The sequence below is a fragment of the Brienomyrus brachyistius genome, chromosome 12 (assembly GCF_023856365.1).
Source record: "Brienomyrus brachyistius isolate T26 chromosome 12, BBRACH_0.4, whole genome shotgun sequence".
Classification (NCBI taxonomy): Eukaryota; Metazoa; Chordata; class Actinopteri; order Osteoglossiformes; family Mormyridae; genus Brienomyrus; species Brienomyrus brachyistius.
Genome location: NC_064544.1, coordinates 12481312 through 12508435, shown reverse-complemented (window position 1 = coordinate 12508435; position 27124 = coordinate 12481312). Strand labels below are relative to the sequence as shown.

At 43.0% G+C, this 27124-nt stretch overlaps 1 protein-coding gene across 2 annotated transcripts in view; it reads right to left on the bottom strand.

Moving 5' to 3' along the window:
- LOC125705061 (phospholipid-transporting ATPase ABCA1-like) overlaps positions 1-24489 on the bottom strand; it is a 164932-nt gene extending 140443 nt beyond the window's left edge. Inside the window, exons 1-9 of one of the 2 annotated variants that reach the window (XM_048971386.1) lie at positions 23570-24489; positions 17718-17844; positions 13037-13130; positions 12312-12453; positions 11761-11888; positions 8103-8230; positions 5376-5573; positions 3497-3577; positions 3203-3404 (exon numbers count right to left, since the gene is read on the bottom strand). In XM_048971386.1, the coding sequence (XP_048827343.1) occupies positions 3203-3404; positions 3497-3577; positions 5376-5573; positions 8103-8230; positions 11761-11888; positions 12312-12453; positions 13037-13130; positions 17718-17783 (1039 nt within the window). In that variant the 5' untranslated portion in view covers positions 17784-17844; positions 23570-24489. Of the gene's footprint in view, positions 1-3202; positions 3405-3496; positions 3578-5375; positions 5574-8102; positions 8231-11760; positions 11889-12311; positions 12454-12792; positions 12967-13036; positions 13131-17717; positions 17845-23569 lie in introns of those variants that run through there. The other variant, XM_048971387.1, reaches the window with a different exon arrangement.
- Positions 24490-27124: the final 2635 nt, after the last annotated feature.

Sequence of the window (27124 nt, the reverse complement as noted above, 5' to 3'; positions counted from 1 at the left end):
TTAAGTTAATAATTTATGACCACAATTTACTGCTGTCAATAGTTAAATGTTGTCTTCTTTAATCAGAATGACGAATAAACATTACATTGAAAAACCTCTGTAATCTGCCCGACTATGCAGTGTTGACCGTTTCCCCGCAGAAACGATGTCCATAAGACAACGTAACGCCGTTACACGACATCAGTAACCAAAACCCGTCAGTACTGACGGTGCGATCTATTCCTGCCATGCCGCCTACTTTTCATTGACGAATGGCAACGTCTCTACAGGCAGCTACTGCGAGCGGACTGCAGATGGCGCTGCAGAGCCCTGTTCCGATAAAAGGAAACGCCGCTTAATACTCATTTAAAATAGAAATATTAGCATCGCATCAAACGCATTACTGCTAGTCCAATGCAGAGTTAAACATGTTTACCGCAAAACTGCAACTGGGATTCAAGAAAAAAGTCTTGTTAATGTTTTTTCGTGTATCTGCAGAGTTAGATTATGTATTTTGTTCATATAGAGGTTAAATTTTGGAATATAATGTAATGCATGCCACGGAAACCAAATGAAATCGTGTGGACATTTAGAAGACCTTCGAGGGGTATTTCACTTGTGTCATATACATCCTAAGTATTTCATTATAAATTGTCAGTCCAAAAAGCTGATCCAACATAATGAGATCTGGAAACACTGGGAGTGAGTCTCCAATGGCAAATAAAGACTAGACTGCTTTTGATATTCATAGTAATTCCTCCAACTGCGGCATTCAGACAAGACCTTTCATCCGTCTCTCATCCCCACGACGTTTCCAGACAAGTTATGAAACTCTCTCGCCTTGCGCGGGATAAAAAGAGACCCACGGGAGCGCGGATGTGTCTATAGGGTTGGAGCGCGACGTTTCGAACGGACGTCGCATTTGAACGGTACTCAGTGGGGGAGCGATAACGTAATGCATGTGCTAACTAAAGTGAATGGGGAGGGGGCAGCTTCTCTAACGGCTCCTCAACTTCAACCCCCACCTCAGGTGTACGACCTCCCAAGAAGGTGCCTGTTCTGTCCTCCCCCCACCATGAATTTCCTTGTTAATTCCTCATAAATCCTTATTAAGAGAGGAAACTCACTATAAGTAAGCGAAACTCTGACATGCATCCCAAGGTTAATTGGAAACAAAAATGTCTCTGTGGGGGGGTCATACCCCCCTTTCACAGAAGATAATTGAAATTTGTTTTCACTCATCAGAATCATGTATTCTTTTATTTTAAAAATATATATATATTGGGAATTATATATAGAAGGGAAACCTAGAATGATATGAGACCCTTGTTCATCTATAAGTGAGCCAGTGAACCAAAAACCTTCAGGGCTCTCTCTCCGAGGACTGGCTAAACTATAACTTTCAGACTGATAAATTAAAAGACCAACAGCAACAGTAAATCCATCTTTAATGGTAAAAGTGGGAAAAGAACAGTTCTCATTAAATCCGTCCCAGAGGACACCCATGTGGTACTGTACATTATACGCGGTCTCCGGTAATCATCAGAGCTACACTTTCTTCACCTCCCCCCCGTGTATAGAGCCCGCCATCAGTCTCAGCTTGTGTGAGCTCCTCAGAGAGTCCAGGCACGGGCCCCAGCCAACTAATGAGTGCTGAGAATCAGCAGCATGGTGCAGGGGAGGGAGCGGATCAGAACAAATAGCACCTTGTGCATCCCGCTGCACCACCCTATGAAACGATCGTTTAGTCTTACATAATAGCCCCTCCCTTGGCAGTCAGACACCAGCGAGCCCCCAAAACATGCCTCAGCATTTAGGTGTGCAGCCGTTTGCAGGATATTAGGAAAATGTCCCATCTTCGAACCCCTTTTAAAACCTTTTCCCGTTATTTTAAAACATCTAGCTGCTTTATGGTTGAACAACGAAGAATCACGCAATTGTGTTATAATTATATTTATCTATAAAAATGTATGCAAAAAATAAACATACAGTCAGGAAGGACTGATGCTCAGACTGGACGTGTTTTTGAAATCCTTTCCTTAAACAGATACAGAAGAGCCCACAGTGATGGGCTGTGTGGTGAAGCTCTCACCAGCCTAGACCTAAGGTGCAGCCAGATGGCATATAACACAGCCGTGCAATAAATCTGGGTTAAAGAGAAGCCGCACTTCCAGAGGTGATGCTTCATCCTAGAAATGCTCTTCGGAGTACTTTTTCAGCTTGGCGAATATAAAGGGAGCATCACTCAGCTTGTTTAAAGTAAACTAGTATGGAATTGGCCATTTACCCCAGATAGTATTTTGAGGCAAGACCAGACTGGACTGGATTTAATTTTTTTTCTATTTTGTCAAATGCTTGGAGAATTGTTTTCCTCATTTGTAGTGCAAATGCCAAGCGAATTCACTTTGGGGCAGAATGTTAATCTGGGAGAGGCAGCTTATTAAAGCCATTCACAGATTTCTTTTATTTTTTATTTTTTTTTCACACAAGCAGACAATTAACTTTGCGGGACACCGTGGCTTTTAATTAGCCTGTCCCTTCAGAGATTACACTCGAGAAGTATAGCCCCGAGCTTGCCCATGGGCCAAACAAAACAGGTCGACGGCATAAAGATCGTAAATAAATATCCGAATCAAGCAGTCACGCAGCGTCCCTTTGAACTATTATTAGGAAAAACCCCAGGACGGTTTTCGCTTCTTCTCGTTTTGCTGCCACGCATCAGTCAAAATCGCTACAATTCCCTATCGCTACATTTAACCGCGCCGCTGCCCCCTGAAATGTCCGTTTTGAGGCAGCGTATAAATCATAAAGCTGCATATCTCCATATTTAATAGCCACGCGAGGGTGACTGCACCGCCATTGTGTTCACAGCCGCGAAACCGAGATCAGGCGCCTAAATAAATCATTTGTTGCCTGGAACCACACCTTCGCTTCTATATTAAGATCACGAGAAATGTGAGAGGTGGGACGCTGCCTTACACCCTCAGCCTCTCAAGATCTGGATCACAGCGACTTTGATCAACAGGTCACTGAAAACAGGAGCAGGGATGCAGCTGACAAATTGAAGATTCCAATATAAATTCAATTTTAACCTATTTCTTCATGACACAAAGTAACCTTTGCGCATGCGGGAGTTTTGTGCAAAGTACCTTTATGTTTTGTCGAGTCATCCACCATGATACGCCTATCCTATTGCTCTGTTAATGCATTTAAATTCACTTACTGTTATTTTTCTCAGTAACTGTACTGTTGTCATTCGTGCTGTTCAGGGAAAGCCATGCGGAAGGACGAGACATTGTTGCATTTGTCGAATTTGTCTCAGCTTGTGTCCCACAAAACAACCGATTCATGGTCCCAAACATATTTCTTCCGAAGTCCAACGAACCAGCAAGGCTGAATAGGGCTGATTGCTGAAATGTGGACAGCTGGATGAGGGAGACAATGAAGGGATGAAATTGAGGTCACAACTGCAGTATTATGATGCCATCTTTTAAGAAAAATGAAAAGGTAAACACACCTCTGATAATATTGGTGTAATATTGGCTGTGGTTTTGCGAAGAATCCCGGATGCTTGACCAGGGTCCAAACCGGGAAAGAGCTACATGAAGGACAATTGATTAGCAATAGCAATATAATTGCTTTAACAATCCACTGTAGTGCTACTACTTACAGAGCATGTAACCTTAATTAAAAGTACTGCTGTTAATTGCAATAATACATTGCACAAAGCGTGCATAAAACCTCACGTGTAAAATTCGCTGCAATGAGAATCAGTGCATTCAAACCCATCATCTGGAATGGACAAATTGGATCTGATTTTTTAAGAGACCACCTGGGAGAGATTTACATCTCAGCTTTTATTATTGCCAAAAACAACAGAAACCCTGGATTTCCAGCAGTTCTGATAACCTCTAAACCTGCCATGTAAACGTTTGTTTTCGCCGCCTGTGGAGAGCCCACCAACAGGGAGTGCTGAACACGTGGAGGCTTTTCACAAAAATGTCCTCCGCTGCCAGGCCCCTCAGGCACGGAAGTGGGCCACTAAAGCACCCCGCAGATATGCCACTCCCGTTTGTCAGACCCGCCCACTGTCGCCCGCTGCTGTCGCTCCGCTGACCTTGACGAGGGCAGACAATAACTCTTGAGTTCTTTGAAGAGAACTCAAATATACAAATATGTAACACCCTGAGCATCTGGCGAAAACAGGGAGGAAAAAAAGAAAAGAAAAAACTTTGATCCTTTATAAATTCAAGGAGATGTCACTTAAAGTGGAGTCTGTCTTGCTCTTCCATTGTGCCTGGAGTGCATTCATTTCAGGCCAATCTCACTTCTGATGAGAAAAACGTCAGCGTCTCACTCCGCCAATTCTGTCTAGGAGCACTTTGAAATCGCGGCTAAATGGTCGGAGTGGGGGAGAGCGATTTGTGTCTAAGTCGTGTTCGGGAGCTAATCAGGAGGCCCGCAATATGATTTATCCAGCTAAGAGATACGTCTTTTTTAGCGTGCTAAATTAAAGCTGCTAATTTGCCTGCTTTGTGGGGAAGACGTCAGAAATGTGGAACCACTGAAGTGCCCTAATCAGAGCGGCCCCCGAGATAAATTGCCATTGCTTTGGCCCTCTGTTTATTTGGGGACAATTTGCTTAAGTGCAGATGACATTCACACAGGCCGTCCATCTCGATATTCATCTATTATTACATCTATTACTCAGACCCACTTACTACTTAGTCTCCTAAAACCAGTAATCAGCAGTATTACATGTAAAAGTATTCCTTATGTCCATTAGTACAGTTAAGGTACCATTTTCTGGTTAAATGGATTTAAGAAACACAGCAAACACAGATTTAACTGTAGGTCAGCTGTAGTGGAAACATTGTGACTGTACGTGAGGTCTGGGTCAAAGGTCACCAAAAGCATTATGTGTCTATAGAGGATATATTTCAGTTATTAAAATATCTCTGCCATATTTTGCATTCAGTTTCTCTAGGAATAAAACCAGAATGAACTCCCAAAATGTTTTGATGAGTGGGAATACGTCATTTTACTCATTGCTTCATTTAATTATTACACTTGAGGCCAAAACTGTGGAAACGCTTCAAATTTTTAGAGACTGCAGAACTTTATTCAGTGGTTGGTCCCTTTGCTTGTTTAATTGTCCAAAGTATGATTCGCGTAACATTCTTGGATTGTTTATAAACATTACCACCAGTGTCACTTAGAAATTTTTAAAGACTAAAATGCTAGGTGTTTCCACAGTTTTGGCCACTACTGTAGTGTACATATTAAAATTGCCAGTCACTGAGGAAGGAAATTGCTAATACGGCGACAGTAATTTCATGTGACAGTTTCGGGGAGAGGAATCAAAAACGCCCCAGACACTTCCTAATAGGACGAACCTGCGCAGCCAGCTTCCCGCCGTTGACGTTCTGTCGGAAGACGTCCCGTGCCCCCCAGAGCTGCACGTTCCAGCGGGAGCAGCTGATGTTTCGGAAGACGTCCCGGGCGGTGGAGGAATTGAACTCTGCGTACTGCTTGAGGACTGAATCGTTGCAGAAGATAGACTTCAGGTCCGCCTGTTCACTTAAGTCCAGCACCTAAAAAGCCCAGGAATAAGAAATACTGTTCACATCTGCAGGATCTTCTCCCTGCAATTGTATGTTTTACATTCTGTATTTCAAGTCCAAGGTGCCCTCTGCTCTTCCAGGGACAAGCCCCAGTCTGACTTTGACCGCGTACTAGATGCCTGGTTATGAAAGGGGGGTGGGTGTGTTACTGAGGGCCGTCAAGCATAATTCTTATGCCCGGAACAAAATTACTTCAACTGGACCCCCATGTTGCCCGACTCCTCCCACCTAGGCTCTCTCCTGCCCCCCACCCAGTCATCTCCCACAGACAGCGAGCCTTGCTGGCTATGATGTTCTTGTTTAAATCCTTTGCCCTCTGTAGAGATCAGCGTTTTACCCGTTCTTTGCTAGGTGTGTTATGTAGGACACATCAGGGCCTCAACACCCTTTGTAGGGATCGGTGAATTACACCCGCTGTGTCAAATATGTCATGTACTTGGTGCGATGGGTAGCCGACTCTCATATAAAATCTCAGGCTCCTACTCAGCAGATTTCTCCCAAACATAACCAACAAACTGCCCCCACACACTTAGCAGGCGATTCACATTATTTAAATAGGTATTTATAATGACATCCTTACCTCAGTAAACCACAAGGTTTCTAGTCTGTTATATTTGTTCGCAATGAGAAACAATTTAATATAAATGGCTGACTTATTCTGTAGGCATTGAATGCTGCAGGCTTGATTTCCAAAATTATAAGACATTTGCCTGCGTTGTATATTATATTATTTGATAATATGTTTTCCAGCCTCTTGTGACTAATGGATAAAAATTCTCAGAACATAATGACATCTCAGTATGTCTCCCCCCGTATTCAGTACATACATTTTCCTTCTCATCCAGATACACAAACATCATGAACTGCCTATAGTGTTCTCTCTCCCTGACCATGTTGCTGTTTCGTGTTTATTGTTGCCAATAACCCCCCGCTGGGGTAAATAATATGTTAGGCGCCAGTTTGTTACAGTGAGCTCGGGCTCCTGACAGCCATCTTGTGATCTTACATGCCTCTTGTAAGATTGACTCAACCTTCTTGTACGTCCTGCTGTTTTGTTTATCAGAATGTATCAATCAAGGCAGGACCAAGGCATTTGATTGTCTGGTCCCACCTCTTCTAGTTGCTTGACCCACCTCCGCAATCTGATTGGTTATCTCTCTGAACCAATCGTTTACATTTACACGTGCTGTCCAGGAGTCAGCTAGGCCAGGCCTGCCAGCTTTTACGCGTCTGGCAAGACACTCACAGTTTCAGACTCATGCTCACATAAAACATCTTACGGCAAATCTATATTATTCCATTACAAAAGTAATATTAGCTACGTTAAAATTGTTTGGGTAGTTTGCAAAGGTAATTGAACTGTCACATGCATGTAAATTCGTGTTCATGTGTGTGCAGACGTGTCTCGAATTGAAAATCTCACATCTGTCAGCTGACCAAAGTTGGCCACCCTATCAGGTATAAGAACAGCTAGGCTGAGCTTCTAATGAAGGTACACATGTAAGCAGTATTGGACCAAGAACCACACAGCATCAAGCACAGGTCTATAACCTACTTCCGTCCCACGTCTTCCCTCTTTGTGTGTGTGTGTGTGTGTGTGTGTGTGTGTGTGGAGAGCATGATGGGATATCTGAAAACAACCCAATTTCCCCACAGGGATGAATGAAGTATCAGTAATACTATTGTAGATAAGCAAATGGCTTGAGAGCACTCCTGTTCATTTATGTAAATCCTGCTGGTGTAGAGCAAGGCTCTAGCCGTCCTGAGGCAGTGCTTCAGTCGCTCTGTCCACTGCATTATCTGTTCAGTGTGCCGTGCGAATTAACTTGGTTACTCAGTTGATAGTATAATTACCGCTTTGGTTACTGGGTTAATAGGATGTTAGCTTTCTTGGTTACTGAGTTAATGATACATTACCTCCCCCAGTGCACGGGCTGATAGTGCATTAACTTACTGGGTTAATTACTACAACCGCGCGCGGCCTCACATTTACACCCTTGTTTGCGAGCTCTATAAAACGTCTCCTCACTCACAGGCCCGGCTCACTATATGAAGGGCATAAGTGTCATGATTTATTTACGGATCATTCGGCTCCTTTGCACCTCAGCAACCCTTCCAGACTCAATGTGCTGTAAGACAACCACATAGCTGGATGGGATGCCAGTACGCAGGGGCAGTGATAGAAATTATGGGTGCCCTGATGAAATGCCACTTCAGCTTCCCCCCCACCCAGTAAAATTCATAATTTTATATGTTTAAGGGCCCCCCCTGAATCTGCTAGGGTATCCATGTTCCTACAGCGCCCCTGCTGGCGACAAAAAGCATGAAATTATAAAAATCTATAATAAATCCAGAAAACACACACACACACACACACACACACACACACACACCACCAGCACACACTGAGGATTCATTAATTTTTACGTCCTCTGAGTTAACAAGAGTAAGTAAACACTGAATATTTAATACTCTAGGCTGTTAATGACGCTAACAGACCTTGTTGGGCAGAATTCGTGTGGCCAATATGATCTCTACAGAAGATGATGGAACCTCCAGGTTCTCCCTCAGATAGGCGGTGAAAGTTTCGTTGTCCTTCAGAATGCTCTTCAGTGAAAATGGCTGAACTGAATTGAGGAGTAAAGAAACAGATAAGATTCACAAGGCCCATTTAAATACATACGCATCACAGAAAATCTGCCTGAAATATGTACCGTATACAAATACTATTCACACAATATTAGTGCTACGTATCTTTGAATCGTCTAAAGACTTAACTGTACTAACAGAACAATTCAGTTTAAGCTTCTTGTGTTATATTTTTTGACATCGTACAGTCTTTTCTTTATAATACTTCTATTTCAACAAACATATCAATATTACTTTTTCACTTTGCTAAACATTATCCACAGTGGAGGGCGATAAGACCGATCAGTCGGATTTAATCCATAAGAACAAACCTTTATCGACACGTTGGGACATTTTTCTTACTGAAGCCATAACTCTGAAGTTTTGGATGTAGAGTAAGAGAAGTTTCAGTATTTTTAATAATTACAGGCAGGGTTTTTGTGGAAAAACTGCAGTATTATTAAATGTCGTAAAATTTCGTATGGATCTTCATAAAATTAAATGTATTTCTGGACAATTCTCCAATCAAATGAAAGAAAAATTGCTGGAATTGTACATTTATCTACCCATCAGCCTTATCTTGGGCACCAGAGCCTTTCTCAGGCAGCACAGGGCACAAATAAGGATGTTCTGAGAATTTTTATCCATTAGTCACAAGAGGCTGGAAATACTTAGCAAATAACTCAGTTACCACTGAAGTACAAATCATGAGCAAATCATGAACACATATAGTCGCTACTTAAGGTAAGATGCGTCACAGTGTTATTCATGACTTCTTCCTTCAGTAGTTCCTTCAATAATTCACAATGGTTTACCAAATTAATGGGTATAGTAACAAATATAGTAATTACAGTACCTGTTTGATAAAAACATGTGTCACAATTCATTCAATGAATCAACACGAGATTACTATATAACTAAGACTTAGTTTGTGGTTAATTAATACATAAGTAATAGTATAATACTATATTATTTGTGCCCTTGAATAGTGTTACCGCTTCCTTATTCTGAGATTAATTTACTGTTGTCTACTCAATTTTATCTCCTGACCTTCAAACTATGTAATATTTAGAATTCACTTGAAAACTGGACTTAAGATACATTTAAAAATGTTTTAAGAATATAAAAACTCTAAAAATGCATGTTGTTTTGAAATATTTACACTTTAAAAGAACACCCACAGGCTGATCAAGTATGAGTTCAAATGAGGAACTTCTGCAGATCATAGTTTTCATGTAACATGTTAAAGCACATATTCTCACTGGCTAGAATGGTGCATGTACCACCCCCCCCCCTCCCACCACCACCCACCACTTCACCAACCCCATCACTGTAGGGGTCCTCTAGTTAATATCCAGACCACCAAGGATTTTTCTATATGCATAAACAAGCTAAAAGCTCAAAATATAAATGATGTTTTTTTTGTTATGAGGTTGGAACAGGAAGAGGTCGATTTATGGCATCTTTGTTGCCGTGTAGTGCGATGCGTCTGTTGTACGGTACAGAGCTTGTGCATTTTTATGGTTTAAATGCGTAATACTAATTACATTCAGGTGAGTTTGTGTATCAGAGAGTGAGTCAAACGTAAACATAAAAATCTGCCAGGCGTGCTGAAGGACGTGTTTGTGATAGAATGGACGTATAATGTAAGTACAATGTTCGTAACTTCCGACTTACGAACAATTCGTAGTTATGAATGAACTTCCATCTCTTCCATTAAAAATGGAAATACATGCGGTACTCTGTGACGACTGTGATAGCATTGCATGGCTTCAGTGGTGCTTCAACAGTACAGTATGTAGTTACTTTAATTATTACTGTTTTATTATTATTATTATTATTATTATTATTATTATTATTATTTCGACTTACAAATTTGACTTAAAAACACTAGGGAACGCAGCTTGGAGACACATACACATGCTTACATTTACAGGCGTTACTGTTATTTGAACTAAAAATTAAGCTATCAGGTTTCTCTCCCCTCAACTTGGATATGGTCCGTAGCTGTTATTGTGAATGGCTTGAGATTTGGTTTGTACAATCAACTGAATCTGGACATAGTTCTGAAGCTCGCTCTATCCAAGTTGGAGGATTAGTCCGTGCTCATGCCATCCGTTGGATGGGCGACATCCTACTTGTGCCCAGACTGCCAGACTAAAGACCACCTTCTGCCAAGCTGAAGTCTCTTAAGAAGTACTTCCTATCAGAGAGGCATAGCCCCTTGAGATGGTAGATTGGTTCTCTGCTTAACCTATCCAAACCTAGATTAAACATTATTAACTTAATCCAAGTGATGGTTCATGCGATGGGCCTGTATCATGAAGCCGGATTTCTAACTTAGCCAGATAACTTGTGGAATTTAAGGTAGTCTGGGTTAAATGTAGGTGAACAAATTTAAAGTCCATTTAACCTTAAATCTTATGCAAGAAATCCTGCTTTGTGATACAGGGCCCAAGGTCTGTGAGGAAACATTTGAATCTGCATTTATAACATTGTGTTTTTCAAGACCTAAATACAAGTTGACAAAAGCATCAACATCCAGTTCGGACCAAAGTCGAGTCTTCTCTCTCTACCATTTTGTTACCTTCTGGTTCATCATGTAAGCATCAATGCCGTTGTCTCCACTGATATCTCTACATGCTCCATACATGTAACAATCAGATATCGTGAGACCCTCAGCACAGAAAATATTTGTAATTAATTATTTCTAGGTGCAAATAGTTGATGGCTTTACTCTCCAGTATTACAAGCATATGACTTTAAAAGGCTGATTTGCATTTACCCATTGTCTGTTTTACACTGCAGAGAGACCTTTGCCTATTTGTAAATTAGGTTCCTTATGAAAGTCTGAATGACATAATGCTAAACAAACTCCCCTCAAAACAAATATAAAGAAGAATGACCTGCCAGTCCTTATGCAAATTCGGTAATAAATAATCATCAGTTTTTGTTTCAGGAATTCATGAGCAACACAAGGTACTCGGCATGCATTAATACCTCGATGCAGGTGCTAAGGGAAGCAGCAAGTAGAATCTAAGGACATGGATTTTTAACCTAAAGGATCACGGAAGGGGCCCTTTCTGTACTATAACCCGATACTGACTGAAATTCCAGCAAAAAGCCAATTGTATAAACAAGGAACAGAAAAATATATAAGGCTCTAAAAAACAAAGAAACATAAATATAAAATATAAATCTGCTCCCAATATTGATCCAGTTCATAGTCTCCCTGCTCAGTGACTAAATTCCTGCTGATATGTGTAAAGGGCTGCATTACTCTGATATTTCACTCTATTTATCAAAATGTAGACATCTGGAATCAATAAATATAACATTAGAAATTGAATATGAAAAAAGCTTTTTTTTCAGAATAGAAAACATAAATACTATTGTTTTATTGCAAAATCAAAAACCAAAGCTCATTATTTAATGTTTTGCTGATGCAGAATTTGACCAGAAGTTTTGGCAAAAAAAAAAAAAAAAACACGCATACAGCCCTGGTATCTGCCCACATTTGCACACGTACCACTTTCGGCGCTGGCATTGTGCATTAACCAAAGCCACTGTTGCAGGTCTTCGGAGATCCTCTGATATTTGTTAAGCGCTGTTGTATTCAGCACCAGTGATTGGAATTCGCTCAACGCCATGCTGAGGCTGAGCATGGAGAGAAAGATTACAATAGACCAATCAGAATCAACTCCTCAGCAATGAACCGGCTTGGATTTTTAAAAGGAAGCGGTTACAAGCACTGCCGTTCAATATTTCAACAGATAACAGTCATTACCAATTATTACTCAACAAGCCAGAAAGCCAACAGTAAGACACCCCCTCCCCCAAAGAATAGCCATGGAATAATTAAGCCATAATTACATTAATTGATATCACTGAATCTAGGCACAGTTCATTCTAAATATGATCTCACTGAGAAACAAAATAGCACAATTAACATGACTGGCAATATCTATACCAAAACCGGCAGTAAGTTATCACATAAAGAAAAGCTATTTTGTGCTACAGAGAAGTCTGACACAAGTGATAAAGAGCCATGTAGCAAATTGAAGTGGTTGGCATGCTTACAGGGATGAGTTGAAATTGTTGACCTCTCCTGGCGTCTCCCCTGGAGTAGGAGAGCTCAGACAGGGGTTCTCAATATTGCATATCATTCCTTGTAGCCATGGCAATATACCTGCCGAAGGCATGGCCTTGTTACGGTAATGACCTGGGAGGGGCACATATAGAAAGAAGACAGATATTGTTCTTATTCTTCTTCATTCCTTCTCTGGTGCAGGGGGGTTTTCACGCTAAAATCTCCATATCAAGGACACAAGTCAATTCCGCCCATTAGAAAACTCTTAAAACACACTGGATCATTAAAACACAACCCTATTGATTAGCATCCATCTGCTCGAGAAACAAAACCACTGGCATGCAACCAATGACACAGCATCATAAACATTTACATGTAGACTTTGTACTTCACATAAAATGAATAGTTAAAAATAGTCATTCAAAAGAGATAAGCAAATATCAGTAGACAACCGGGAAGGTTGCTCCAAACCTCTGAACCTTTTGTGAAAAATATTGACTTTATGCTCCTCGTAAACTGCTCCCCTGCTACTTCCCATTTGTGGTGTGCTGTTGAATCAGTAGATGCCAAGGTTGACCTTGTCTGTTTCCCTCAAGATGCTGTATACGTGGATTGCAACCCACCGGCAGTCACCTTTATGGGAAGCTGAAAAGACTCGGGACTTCAGCACTTTATAAGATTTGATTTTTTTTCTAAAAAAAAGAGCCATACTCACACTGTCCTTGGTAGATGGGCTGATTTGTGGAGCGCACCCAGACGAGGATAAAGAACAGGAAGAGGGGCCAGATAAGTTCGACTAGCAGGCGCACCTGTGAAAGCGGGAAGGCAGTCATGTCATTTCCTTTATTCTTTAGAAAAATAAGAAAAAACAAAAGCCCAACTGTGTGGAAATCAGTGAATTTCAAAACAGCAGCTTTTTATCTGGCAGCAAGAACGGAAAGCATAACTGTGTGGACATGAGAGGTCATTTATTTTTGAACAGCTAAATTTTGAAAGATAATAGGACAAGAGAGTATAAAATAAAATATAGAAAATGGACGGATGGATGGATGGATGGATGAAGCTGCTTGTACCCTTGCCCACATTGCCAGGCTGTGTTTTGACTCTTGAGCCAGCTTGTAAAGCTCCATTATCACATTAAACTCATTTTGCTGGAACTCATTACCAGTGAAATTGTTTACATAACCATTGAGGAACCATAAAGATATTCTTTTCCATTATAAAATGCATTTCTTCCAATCCCTGAATACATTTCAGAGTCGAAATTAATGCCTCAATAACAGACTCCAAGAACCAGCCAATTTCAGTCACAGAGAACCGCAAAAGCCCGACAGATAATTGTTCTCTGCTGCTTCCCGTGATGCCAACATAAATAGTTTTAAATTGGACACACCTGAGCTTGATGGGGCTAACAAAGGCACTCTTAGGTGTGACAGCTTGAAGGCAAAGAAGAGAAGATACCATCCAGCCACCTGTCACACGATTTTCACAGCCCATATGACCAAGGGGAGGTACAGGTATCCTTCGCCAAGGCCAACATACCGCAGAACCCTGCCTACATCACCGTGCAAATTAATTCTACATGAAGATAGAGGGTTGTGTGAACAATGATTTGATATTTATAAGAATCTCCTGATGCAAAAGTCATACCTAGGAAGGAATCACTCAGACCGAAAAGAATCTGTGCATGTCTGACAACCAGCTGTTTTGCTACGAGTAACACAATCGATCAGAGCAAAGTAGGAAATCAAACGTGGAGCCGGCATATAGCCCCATAGAATGTGGAACAGACATTTACACTTGACAGATGTCTTTGCCTCCGCTCAGCCTTGATGGCATTGGTTGCCTTCGGATGCAAATTTATGCACACTCTCCCAGACTAAAGGTAAACAGATTCACTACCAACTGACCCAGAACCAGTTAATTGCGTATCATCTTTGACCTAATTATCAATTTTAATGGCTCCTCATTTGCTAAAACCGATGTAGTCGGTCCCTGTTGACATCACTTGCAGTCCTGCCTGAATTTCGGGGATTTTGAAGTCCTGCATTCCTTGTATTCTGGTGAAAGCACCAGGGCACTGGGGCAGCGTTTGAGGAACGTGGAGGATCCACGGCGTCCGTGAATGTGGCCACAGGCTAAGTCTCCGATTTCAAGGATTTGGCCAGATGGGCCAGGAGCCTGACTGTCTTGTTTCGGCTCATTTCTGGGGTTTTACGCAGCTTCTGCGTGGATGTACGGAATTTGACCTAGGCATTTGAAATCTGCTCCCCTCCCCGTACATTTCCCAAAAGAGCCTGAGCACGACTGCCACGTGGTAACGTCAGCATTTCCCAGAATTCACCCCTGATGTCCCCAGGGAGAAAATAAAAGCGAGACGAGAGATGGATGCACTTCATACAGATCTCTGTACTCGCTTTGAGCTGTTTGTGAGAAGCTCTTTCTGTAACTCGCTTAGTTCTTAACCTTCAACAAATGTCATTGCATATCCAGGTTCAGCCCAAGAAAATAAGAGCGGTGCTGACTCTTCTGTCAGACTCAGAATGAAAAAAAGGACTTACCATCATACTGGTCCAAATACTGTATATATATTTTTCAAAAACGTATTTTTAAGAATGTGTGAGGATTGTAAAGCAAGATAAAATAAAGCAAAATAAATTGAGTCTGTGGATTTCATCCTCAGAAATCTAAGCCATTCATGTCTATATCTTCTTTCCCAACCTGTGCTTTTGATCTCTTCCTCTGGTTGTGTCAACTGGCAGGTTGATTTCCCATCATGCCTCTGTCTGTTGGAATGGCATGCTGATGAAAATCAGAGGCACGATAATCTCTGGACGAGTTAGGCATTGTATAATTTGTTTCGGAATTTCTTTTGCATTTATTTTTGAGTATTATTCGGTATAATTAATAGCCATAATTAAATATAGTGTTTCCTGTTTGTATCATTCCAGGTTACAATAATCAAAATATTATTCCATTCCCCATATAGTGGTATGCCTGCTTCTTTGGATGAAGGCTTTTTCTTTAGTTCTGGCACATTGACAATTCCATTTCAACAGACAAGAGCTCAAGAGCCACTGGTAGCCAAAGCGGCCAATAGTTCAACAATAAGCGAACTCAGGCTATTAATCGATAGATGAGAAATGGGCGTGTCAAGGTTTCAGGTGAGATGGGGTGTGGCCACAGGGATATGAGACTGGGGTGGGTGTTACCCCCAATTCCATGTTAGCAGGTTTGTGCTGCAATAATGTTGTCAGGGAGAGTGAGAGAGAACACCTTGTGAAATACGCTTGAATTATGAAAGGGCTCCATATTCAGAACTGTCTTCTAACCAGGTTGGTTGAATTTTTTTCCCCCACACATTTAAAAATCAATACAGTCAAATCTCGGATTGCGAGTAACTTGGTTTGCGAGTGTTTTGCAAGATGAGCAAAATTTTTAAAATAAATTTTAACTTGATAAACAAGCGAGGTCTTGCAATACGAGCATTATGTATACGCTTTGTCTGCCGAGCGTCACTTAATCACAACTGAGCCGATGGTTCTTTCTCTCTCTCTCTCTCTCTCTCTCTCTCTCTCTCTCTCTCTCTTTCACAGACACACACACGCACACTGTTGGATTGTGGGTAATCGTTTCCCATGCTCGATCTCAGTCAGCGTGCCTCAGTCGTATAGTCAAAACTTAGTAGAAAAGCACCACCCGAATAAGGGTGTAGCAGTGCAAGCGATTAATCTGTTTAACGACGCAATATCCACATTTCCACGAAATTGAAAAGGAGGCGAAAGCAGCTGTCATTGGATAAGTTCCTTGTCCTACAAAATAACCCTCCTCTTTTCCTCTCTCTCGTCCCCCTCCCGCCATTCACGATTCTTTTCAAAGGTAAAATGCAGGTTAATTTGTTTTATGTATTTTTACTTTATATTTTGTATTAATCATTTTTATATTAATATTTTTGGGTTGTGGAACGAATCATCTGAGTTTCCATTATTTATAATGGAAAATTCGCTTTGATATACGAGTTCTTAGGATTATGATCACGTTTCTGGAACGAATTATGCTCCCAATCAGAGGCTTTCCTGTACATACCAAAGCACTTTATGATTTAATGATAAGGTATGTCTGACGGCCAAAATTTCCCATCTCAAAACCTTTCTGGATGCTCAAAAAATAGTTTTTGCATTCAGTTACAGATCGTACTAAGGAGTGGTTTTTGGGATGTGAAGAAGCAGCGATGAGTTTCCCTTCCGAATAAAGCTTGCATTCGTTTTTGCTGAGACAGACCTTAGCCCGGTTCATTAGCTCTTGTTCATTAGCGCCTTGTATCCTGTGTAGCGGAAGTCCCCAGTGAGCCTTATCTCTACAGCACTCTGTGAGATTATCTCTCCCACACGCTTCCAATCTCTATGGATATATTTAAAACACAGGCAGGTAGATATCTAGGCTAGAGTTAAATCAAAGCTCGGATCCACCCACCAGGAATGAAATAGGACAGAGTCAGTATGGAACTGGGACTCCCAAGCTGGGGAGGCTAATGAAAATAGTGCCCTGTGTACTGACCCCCACATCGCCCTGTCTCCTTCCCCGTAAGCCTGACACCTGAGTCTGGTGACATCGCACTCGATTACAGCTAACTCGGGCCGTCGTTAGCTAGGTCATTATGCGAGCGAGTGAGAGAAAATTACTGTTAATAGAAGGCAGGTGAGGTGATAACGAAAGGACTCAGGAACTCATTCGCTGTAGATTGTTATTTAAATAATACTGGTATGAGTACAGTTTAAAGCAAGGGTGGCATGTATCTGCAAACCAAACTAGACACACACATATCTACAACAGACCCAAACATACAACACACACACATCTACAACAGACCCAAACATACAACACACACACATCTACAACAGACCCAAACATACAACACACACACACACCTACAAACCAGCCCAGACGTAAACACACTTACAAACCAGCCAAGGCACACACACACACACACCTACAAACCAATTAAGACACCCACATCCATATACACACATCTCCAATCAGACCAAGACACACACAGAAGATCAAACCAGCCAAGACACACAAACATCTACAAATGAGCCAGTACAGACATATAAAAGCAGATCTAGACATACACACCTATAAACGGACCCAAACACACACTCACATCCATACAAACCAGCCAAGACACATTCATATCTATAAAACAGACACATTAACAAGTAGACTGAGACACACACACACCTACTGACCCAAACACATGTGTATCTATAAAGGGAACCTGCCTTGCAACAGACATCTACAAACTGACCCCACTGCTCACACACACACACACGCACACACACGCACACACACACGCACACCACACAAACCAGCCCAGCTCACACACATCTGCATACCTTTTGTCTCCTTCGAAGGATGAAGTTCTTCCACAGCAAAACTCGCAGCTGCGCCAAGAGACCCATTATGGGCTATCTTATGGTCCCTTGCCAATGCGTCACTATAGCAACTGCTTCTTAGTCAGTCCTGGAGAGGGAAAACGTGTTTTATTAAACACAAACATATATATATATATATATATATATATGCCATTGAAGGTAATCCACCAGTCACTGACTTGGTAGGATGGTTCCAATGGGACCGGCTCTTGTTCATCTGGACAGAGTGTGTGCTTATTCCCAGCTTATTCCCAGCTCAGGCTGAGGATGCATAGCCATTATGCAGAGAGGTCTGTATACTCTGGTATGCAAACGTAGTACTCAGTCAGACCAGGTGTCAGATCGAATAACGTGTGTCTTTTTCACGCTTAAATATGTCACAATGTTATAGTCAGTTTTACCTGCAACAGCATTTATAGGAAGAACATGGTCTATAATTAGACCATTTTCAGGAGATACAGTTAAAACCAGAGCTCACATAATGATGCTGCTTATTAAAGATAAAAAGAGTGTTTTCTCTTAAAGAATTTTTATATGAATCTATATGAATCTAAATAACCCAGTAAGCAGGTTTACTCATCAGTGCCGCACATAATAAGGTGAATATGTTTACATCTGATGGCATGGTTGGAGCTACGCAGCTGCTTTGTATGAGTAGCCAGATTACATTAAAGGTCAAAGGTGAAAGCACCGAAAGCAGCTTTTGAGGAGATGTGTACACAGGAGGAGAGCAGGTGATGTAGCGCGGAGCTGCATCCGCTGACCGTACAGCGGCACAGCTCTTGGAGACCCCTACTTTCTGACTGAACGCCGTCTCAGACGTTCTGCACTCCCGCTGGGGGTATCCCCTGCCCCCTGCGATAGGCTTGAGGCCCCCTTGCAACCCCGTACAAGATAAGCTGTTAAAAGAGCCGCGGCAGAATTCTCCGTATGGTGAAAAACTAATAAAAATATTATGGCCAAATAAAAGCTGCATGTAATTTTTTAGGCAGATGGACTCCATGGCTACCACTTTAGCTCCATTTAATCTATCTGAGTTTTAAGACTGAGGTGTCAATAATAAAGGTGAGTTACACCGCCAGCATGTATCAAAGTGCGAGTTACCTGTAATAGAGGCATCCTGTGCTTGAGTGCTTCCCCTATACCGGCTTCCCATCCAGGATTGACCCTCATATCCTAATATCTCAAGCTTGCCTTTGAAGCCCTATAGATGTTCCTACCAGCCAGTTGTGATGTATTTTAATCTGAAACACTTGACAGCTCAAAGACCTAGAAATTGGCCTGTGATAAACAGTGCAGCTCACCGTGTTCGCATTACACTCCTCTCGGCTTTCCGGCTCAGAGCTTCACCCCCCCCAAAACACCCCCCCCCCCCCCCCCCGCATCAATGAACGCTGACACACCGGGCGGGGGCGGAGGGGGAGTATGAAGACTCAGCTCTCATCTGACCCCTCTGTTCAGCTTGGGTGCTCCGTAGCTCACCCTTATGGAGCCTCCCGCAGCTTTGTTTAGCCGCACGGATGCGGCTGTCAGGCGGGGAAAGACGGGAACGCCACGCGAGAGGAATACGCCTCCCCGTTCGCTTGCGTCCGACAGCCGTGCAGGTGCACGGGGAAAAGCGGGGGGGACTGAGGGGTACTTCGATGGCAGCAAGCCTAATGAGTAATAACCGCCTTTCCGGCAGGAGTCCCCGCACCCTGTCCCGCCGTTTACGCCCGCGGCATTAAGCAGCTCGGCCATGGTGCTGAGCCGGCTCCGTGATGCTGTCAGTTTCACGGCAACGCCATCCCAGATGGGGTGACCAACCAGGGACAGGAGGCGGCAACGGATGCGTCTGGATACGAGGGAAAATAGATCCACATGGATGGGCGGAGGAGGTGGGGGGGGGTTTTTATGAGGGTGGAATTTTACGGTATGACGAAGAGGTACCAGAAGAAAATATGTTAAACAGGTGCCAAGTTCTGTGCATGTAGCCTGGGTTGTGGGGGCCATAGTGGCAGGTAGGAGATCATTGTATTTGCATTTTATTTATTTGGTAGATGACATGTGACATGATTTTTAAACTCTTAAAATTCAAACGTTCATTTCAGTCCACTTATAAAAAGCGTCTCGAGGACGGTAGAGACCCAGGAAGATCACTACAGTTGTCCCCTTCCGTGCTCCAGCGAGCTAAAAGTGCATATTGTGACATCATAATCCATGCCGAATAAGTCGGGGCGGGCTGTGGGTTAGATACACAAAAAGAATCCCACGTTTGTTAGCGGATGTTTGAAGACGGGGGCCGACGCCCGTGACGAAGCTCAACGCTGCTTAAACGGAGCAGATGGCGTCTCGCATGAACGGGGCACGTGGGAATCGCCGGGACTTTGAAGGCGGTTCAAGGGGACGGCGCATGGCGCAGTAAGTTTTAATTGGTACTTGAGGGGAAGGTTAATGTCGAGGTCGTATGCGGGCATGATTGCCAGCTCCTACCTGGAACGGGCTTCCGACAGATTCCGGCAGACGCTCACCGGACCTAGCACCGCGCCGGTGCCGCGTCATTGGGGGAACGGCGCTTTAATTAGACTGCGGAAACTCGCCGTGAACGGTCTAAATCTTCCGCGACAGGCGGCGCATGTTTCTCCGTGTTTCGCCCCGCTATGCCGAGGGCAGAGCCGGGATCTCGCTTGTAAACACAATCAGGACAGAATCGGATGTCTGTCGCAGCGTCCGGTTCCAGGCTCGGCGTGGTGGCAGACACGCATCGGCGCGACGTTCCCGTCAATGACAAACACACCTCTGCTGATTCGACACTGCCTTCATTACTAATTAATGGAGCTAAAGGGGATTGAAAGTCAGGCTGATTGAATTTCCTACCTTGGGCTCTAGACGCTATTATCATAACAAACAAACACGGGCATAATTCATGTGGATCTATCACCAATGCCATAGCCAATTACAAAGTGAGGATGCTGCGTGAAGGACCACGAACCCTCTCCTTTGCAACTCTCACTTGTGTTCGTGTTGTTTTTCCTCTCTGAGCCAGTGGAGCCGCATGACCTCATGACCTACAAGGCCTGCAAACCGTGATTCATTTCCAGGCGACTTCCTGCCCGTCATCCTGTTTCAATCTTGCATTTATTTACTTGGCAGCTGTCTTTGTCCAAAGTGACGTAAAAGTGAGGACCAGAGATCAGGGTCATTCCTGGGGCAATCGGAGACAAGGGCTGTACTCAAGGCCACGGGATAAGAAGCAGGAACTTTCTGATCTGCTTTGTCACAGCAATGGTTATTTATTTGTCTCTGTTTTATAAAATAAGGTATTAAAAGACTCCAGGAAACATGTACGATGTTACAATGTTATATTTTGTACCAGAAGGTGAAGTCAACTGTCTTAAAGGCACGGTACTCTTTTTTTTCTTAGAGCGTTTGTGTGTTTGTGTTTGTGCGCGTTAATCACTAAAGGGCCAGGTGCCAGGCGCTCCACTCCGTCAGAGCGAGCCACAGCGTGAAAGTGTGCAAATAAACCCAACAGGATTTTAATTACAACAACGACTTGAAAGGAGCCTTCCTCAGGGTCTCCGCTTCCGGACTGAAGCCCTCCTGGCGCCGATTTGAGGAGCGAGCATCAATGCAAGCTGGGGCCACGGTAGCGGTGCATGTGGCTCCGTGATGCCGATTGCACAGCTGCTTACGACGCATGTTTAATCAGACCTGCGTCGCATTTTCCCTGCATTTTCGCAAGCTGGTTAATAAGTATGGCATGGGCATGAAAACGGGGAACTAACAATAAGGAAACTGTATGCCATGAGTCATGGTCAAAGGTCAGGTGAAGAATTTACAGTATGAGGCATGCATCTGATATAAGATAAGCATAAGATCTATACAGTATGCAGTCAACGCTAATGCTGATAGTGAACATCCAGGCATATACAGGGGGATGGGGCCAGAGGGGCATTGCTGAAAGCTGATTGGCTCACCGGGTGCCCCTTCCTCTGTCAATCATGAATTCAAAACATATCATTGGCTAAGGATAAGGTTGGCCGCTCTGTATGAATTATGGTCCCTTTTATGCCCCCACCCAACCCCCACCTTGAAAAATCTTAGAATCAGCCCTGGCAAAAATTGCCAGCTTTTTGCTTGTTAAAGAAGGTTTTATGATCTTAGCAATAATTACTTTTATTGATTTTTTTTTGAGCGAGTGTCAGGGGCTATGCTGTGATGTTTGGGTGATGATGTCACAGGCAGCTAGATTATACACCTGCACACAGCTTGTGAGGCACACAATCAGCGCTGGGAGAAACGAACATCAAATAAACAAACAACAACAAACAACAACAACAAACAAACAAGGACATGAGGGCGCCTTTTGTCTGCTAACATTTAGAGTCCACCATTTAAAACCTGAAGTGTCAGATCAAACAAAAGTTTGTAAGTAATAATAAAAATAAATAAATAAATACACCAGATAGTTTTTTTTTTATCTAGACAGTTAATTAAATGATTTTCATTAGTTTAAATGGTCTTGCTGGTTTTGAACCAAAAAAGTATTGATCAATCGAATCAAGATTTAACACAGACGCATACTTTAATTCCCCAATGCACAAACCAGAAAACCAGAATTAGGACACAAAGGCACTTATATTTTTCATTCATAATTAATGATAAATATTATTTTGTTTCTCTAAGGACAGCGAGAGAAAAAAAAATAAATCCACATCTATTCCGCCCGAATCGCTGTGCTCATTACTCGCGGGCTAATTCGTAAAAACCGCAGTGGCCCTCTGCCACTGTAAGGGGTGCTGCAGCTGCCGAATCGATTCTCCGGCCGTGACTGATACTGCAGCTCCGTGGAGGATGGTCAGAGATACACTTTCCGCCCTCCTCTGCTCTCAGCACTGCCAGAAACCGCAAAGCTGGCTTGTGGATTTTCCATCACTATCTGTGGCACGAAAGTCGTCCCCAATATACATTTCATTTTCCAAAGTCTGCCCAATGCTTCCTCAAGCCATAAAAACCCTAAAACCCAGTCACCCAGATTCTCCGGGCCCCCATGTGCAAAGCCATCAGCACGACATAGTAATGGTCTTGTATTACCTTAAATATTTCATCAGGCATTATGCAGAACACTGCTTCAGAAATGTCTCTGGACAAATACCAAGCATGAAATATGCAGAGGATAATTTTCTATTTGTAAATCAATGTTATTTGAAAGCTACTTTTTTTTTCTCTGCACAAAAAAAAACTTCTCAGATTCTCTCCTACTCTGATTCTAACCTGCGACTCTCACTCACTCGCTCTGTTGCGTCACATAGCAACAGCTTTAAAATCAAATCAAAGACAAAATGGCAGCATCAATTTGCTAATTCTTCTTCAGCGTATCATGTCCTCCTAACTAAAAGCGTTGCAAGTGACCATTGGTTCAGCTGACTTAATGACCGTAAAGTTAAGCGTGTAAATTCATTAACCAGCCACCATCGCACTAATGAGACCCTAAGTCAAAAGACATTATTAAAACATCATCAAGCACTTACTAGCAGCTAAGATGACATAAATATTTCATATAGAGCTATTTTGATTTGAACATGACTTGATTCACTAGGGTTTTCAAAAGTGGGCCAGTCATTTGGTGTCCTTGCTTTCAGATTCGCCGCACAGTGTGTGATATGTGTAGATTTCCCACAAACCCCCAAGACATCCAGCATTCGTTTTGTAAATAAAATAAACCTTTTTCGAGGCAGTAGTGATTGAGCGTACGGGAACTCGGGCACCAGAACGAAAGTAAAATGCCAAAAGAGCAGGCCGGTACGACGCGTGGCAAGTTGCAACCCTACCTACGATTCCTGTTACAGTGTCGGGGCACATGAGAAGAAATGCTGCCCGATCCATCACGCCGCCACATCTGTGCCCTGACCAACAAGTGCACACAACTGGTAAATCATTTAAAAGCTTCCTGTGTATAAAGCAGCACTAAAGGCCAGAGTCCGCATGCAGTACCTTATCATCGTTTTTTTCAGCGCACCCCGTAAATGTACCAGAGAATCACAGCTAAAGAAACTCCTCTTTTTGAGCAAGGCCACAAAGCACCGCTAAGCACTGCAGCTGCTCGTGATGCTCACAAGCCGAATGAACCACGAAGTTAAACATCGGCGTAACCTGCCTTTGGATCTTAATCACGAAACTATGACGCAACGCGTAGCCATTGCAGGCCTGGCTTACCTGTGAATATTAGTAGGGGACTTTACAGTAAGGATGAACATCAGTAAAAAAAAAATTAAAGGATAAAAACATGACAGCGAATACTATAAAACAACTAATAGTATTGCATCTGGTTTATTAAATAATAATATTTCTAATTAGAGTTTCAGCAAAAGTTTAAAAATAACAATGTGTCTGACATCAGCATGTTTATAAATAGGAACCCTCTTAGAAATTCACGTACGCTACACCGATGTTTACAAGTGTACAGTCATTAGCGCATTAGATAACACTATCCCCATGTTTTTCGCCACTTGACATGTCACCTCGGTCACCACAGGAAGTGGCCCTGTGGTGTCTTCTCTCCGCTGACCCTCTGGAGAACAAAATCCAGGCGAGCTCAACAGGTCCACCTTGCTCCTACCTGCTCGCTTCCTGGCCTTGTCGACTTCAGCTTGTCCTCATCGCTGCTCCGGACGGACGCCTAACCAGTGCCTCTGGGTCTGCCCGGCTCTCCTTTGAACCCCGCTTCTGTTACTTTCCCCGGTCTCCCTCTCTCTCCTCTCAGTCGGCCTCTCCCGATGCCATAAAATATGCAAATGAACTCAGGGTGGATCGCCATAGAGACGGAACCCGCCGTGGGGAAACTCGTGTACTTACAGGGGGTTTGAGTTACACAACACGTTTCCTTGGCCCTTACTGCAAACAGGTACCTCGAGGGCCTTAATTGGCAGCATGATGACATGCATATTTTTTTCCCGATGTCTTGGAAAAAACATTCAGTTCCAAAGCATCCAAATTAACCTCATAAATGTAAACAACTTATGGAATACTTCATTGTTACACCGGGAAAATTAAAACACATTTTATAATATATTTTCATTTTTTACTATTAAATTTTTCTCACTTTCAAATGTTCCTTTCCACATATGCCATACATTCAAGTGGGAGCACAACCTCTGGTCAGTGGCGATGTGACTGTTCTGTGGGGCCTTGACCCAACAACCTTCCAATCACAGGCAGAAAAGCCTAACCCACTGTAAGTCATACAATGCCCTCCTCTTAATGAATTTTTGTGCAGTAGTGTTTTTAGTAGACAATACATTTGTTCTTGGAAATCTATATATAGGCATCAGAAATGTGTAAATATTATATGAATGAGTGGGTTCAAGGCCTCATCCTCCCTTTCACATAATTAATATTCATGTTCCTTCTTAGATAATGACATAGAAATGGTCCTCTGCTGTCTGTAGCTACTAGCAGCAGAGGTTGCCTTACGTTCAGAGGTGGATAATTCACATCCAGAAAGTAAACTTCCAGACCAAGAGTTTGTTTCAACCAACCAGTTGAATACTCTGTCACTGTGGCTCTTTATACTCAACTGGTTGGTGGCAACAAAATCTGATCTGTATTTGTACTCTCTGGATCAGAACTAATCATTTCTGCTTACATTCCATCTGCAGTTTTATATTTATGAAATCATAGGATACCTACAAATACTTATTCAGTATATATGTATTGAAGTAGTATTATTAAATGTTTTATATTATTTTAAAATGTGTGCATTTTTAAAGAAGGCCTCCATTATTTCACTCTGTAAAAACCTACTGATGTACATTGTCAGCCATAATGATAACTAGTCTGGGATTTTACGAGACCATCTAATGACTTGCACAGTGACGAAGGTCTCCTGCATTTACCGTAGTAGTAAAAGGTATGAAGGGCAGATAAGAAAAGGAAGTGCAGAAAATGTGGACTGCAGCCTAAATATCGAAGAGGAGAGTAAAATCTGACCAAAACCTGGCGTAGTAATAACAAAACCAAAATGAACAGCTGCCAAAATCATTATCAGGAGAGAATACCGAGCCGTGGGGCACAGGCCAATCGAGTGTTTGAAGTCATCCAATACATTTTCTCATTGCTGCCTTACTGGGACGTCATTCTGATTTTCCAGTGAGCCACTGGTCATGCTGGAAGGAGACTGTTTCATATGTGCCTGCCGCAGAAGTCAAAGCACATTCTCTGATCCAATTTTATGAATTATTTCTTTCTCGCCGGCTCAGAAGCCTCAGTAACATTGACAGCTGCCTTCGCCCGATGTAAAGAAACAAGAGAAATAAACATGGCAGTAAGGAGACAAAAAAAAAAACAATATGTCTATGCAGGAAGATGGCCAGACTTAAGACGGTGTCGAGTTTCAGACAGGCGAGGGCACGAAGGGAAACCTCAGAGACTGTTCTGGAAAGTTAAACCTGCACTGTTTTCCTCTCTGCCTCTCTCGGTGTGCCGACGAGGTGCAGAGTAAGCTCAGAGGTGCTTGTTAGCTCTGAAGAGGACGGGGCGGATTGGGAGGCTCCGCCAATCTCTTATAATTCCCTGCTTCTCAGAGTCTGTAATAACTCTTTTACAAAGACAAAGAGCAGGACAGAAGACAAACAGAAGGCCCTCGCTTTCGCTGACGTTTTCTCGCCGGTGTTCTCCTCAGCTGGCTATGCCTGGCTGGACAGCGGAGACGTCTGCTGTCAGCAAGAGAGCGCCGGGCTCACGTTCCTGCAGCTCGCTATCCTCCTGCTTTCAGCGCACCTCATAAATTACCTGTGCTCCTTATGACGCCTCCTATGGCAGGTTCGGGAGCAGTGGTGTGAGCCGGGACAGGCAGTAGCAGTGGAAGCCCACGTGACCCCCCCATGAAAAGCTTCACTGCTCATCACCTCTCCCCAACAAACTTCACCATCCAATTTCACGCTGTGGGGGGGTGGGGGGGGGGAGGGGAGTAAAGGGGGTGCATTGGCACCCCCTCAGAAGATGCCGCCCTGGGCAACTGCCCGTCTTGCCCTTGCCAGGATATTACAGGCCGAGGTCAGCTTAGGTGAAGAACTACAATTTATGAAAAATGCTAAAATCTGAACTTTCTTCTAAGCAGCCCTCTCCTCGTCTCCAACAGTCCACCCAGCAGGGCCCACCCTGGGGCCAGAACAGTACCACAGGCCATCAGCCACTCTGCTAGGCCTCAATAGCTGAGGGCTCTATAAATTCACGGTGCTCCTTGCATTGTAATGTCTCTGTGCTCTGATGTTGCTGCTGTCCTCCCATTGACTCACACCTTTACTAATTATCCAGTTAAACTTGTCAGTAGGTGTGTGAGTTGTGTTGAAAAGGAATACCCCTAAGATTAATGCTTTGGCTTTTAA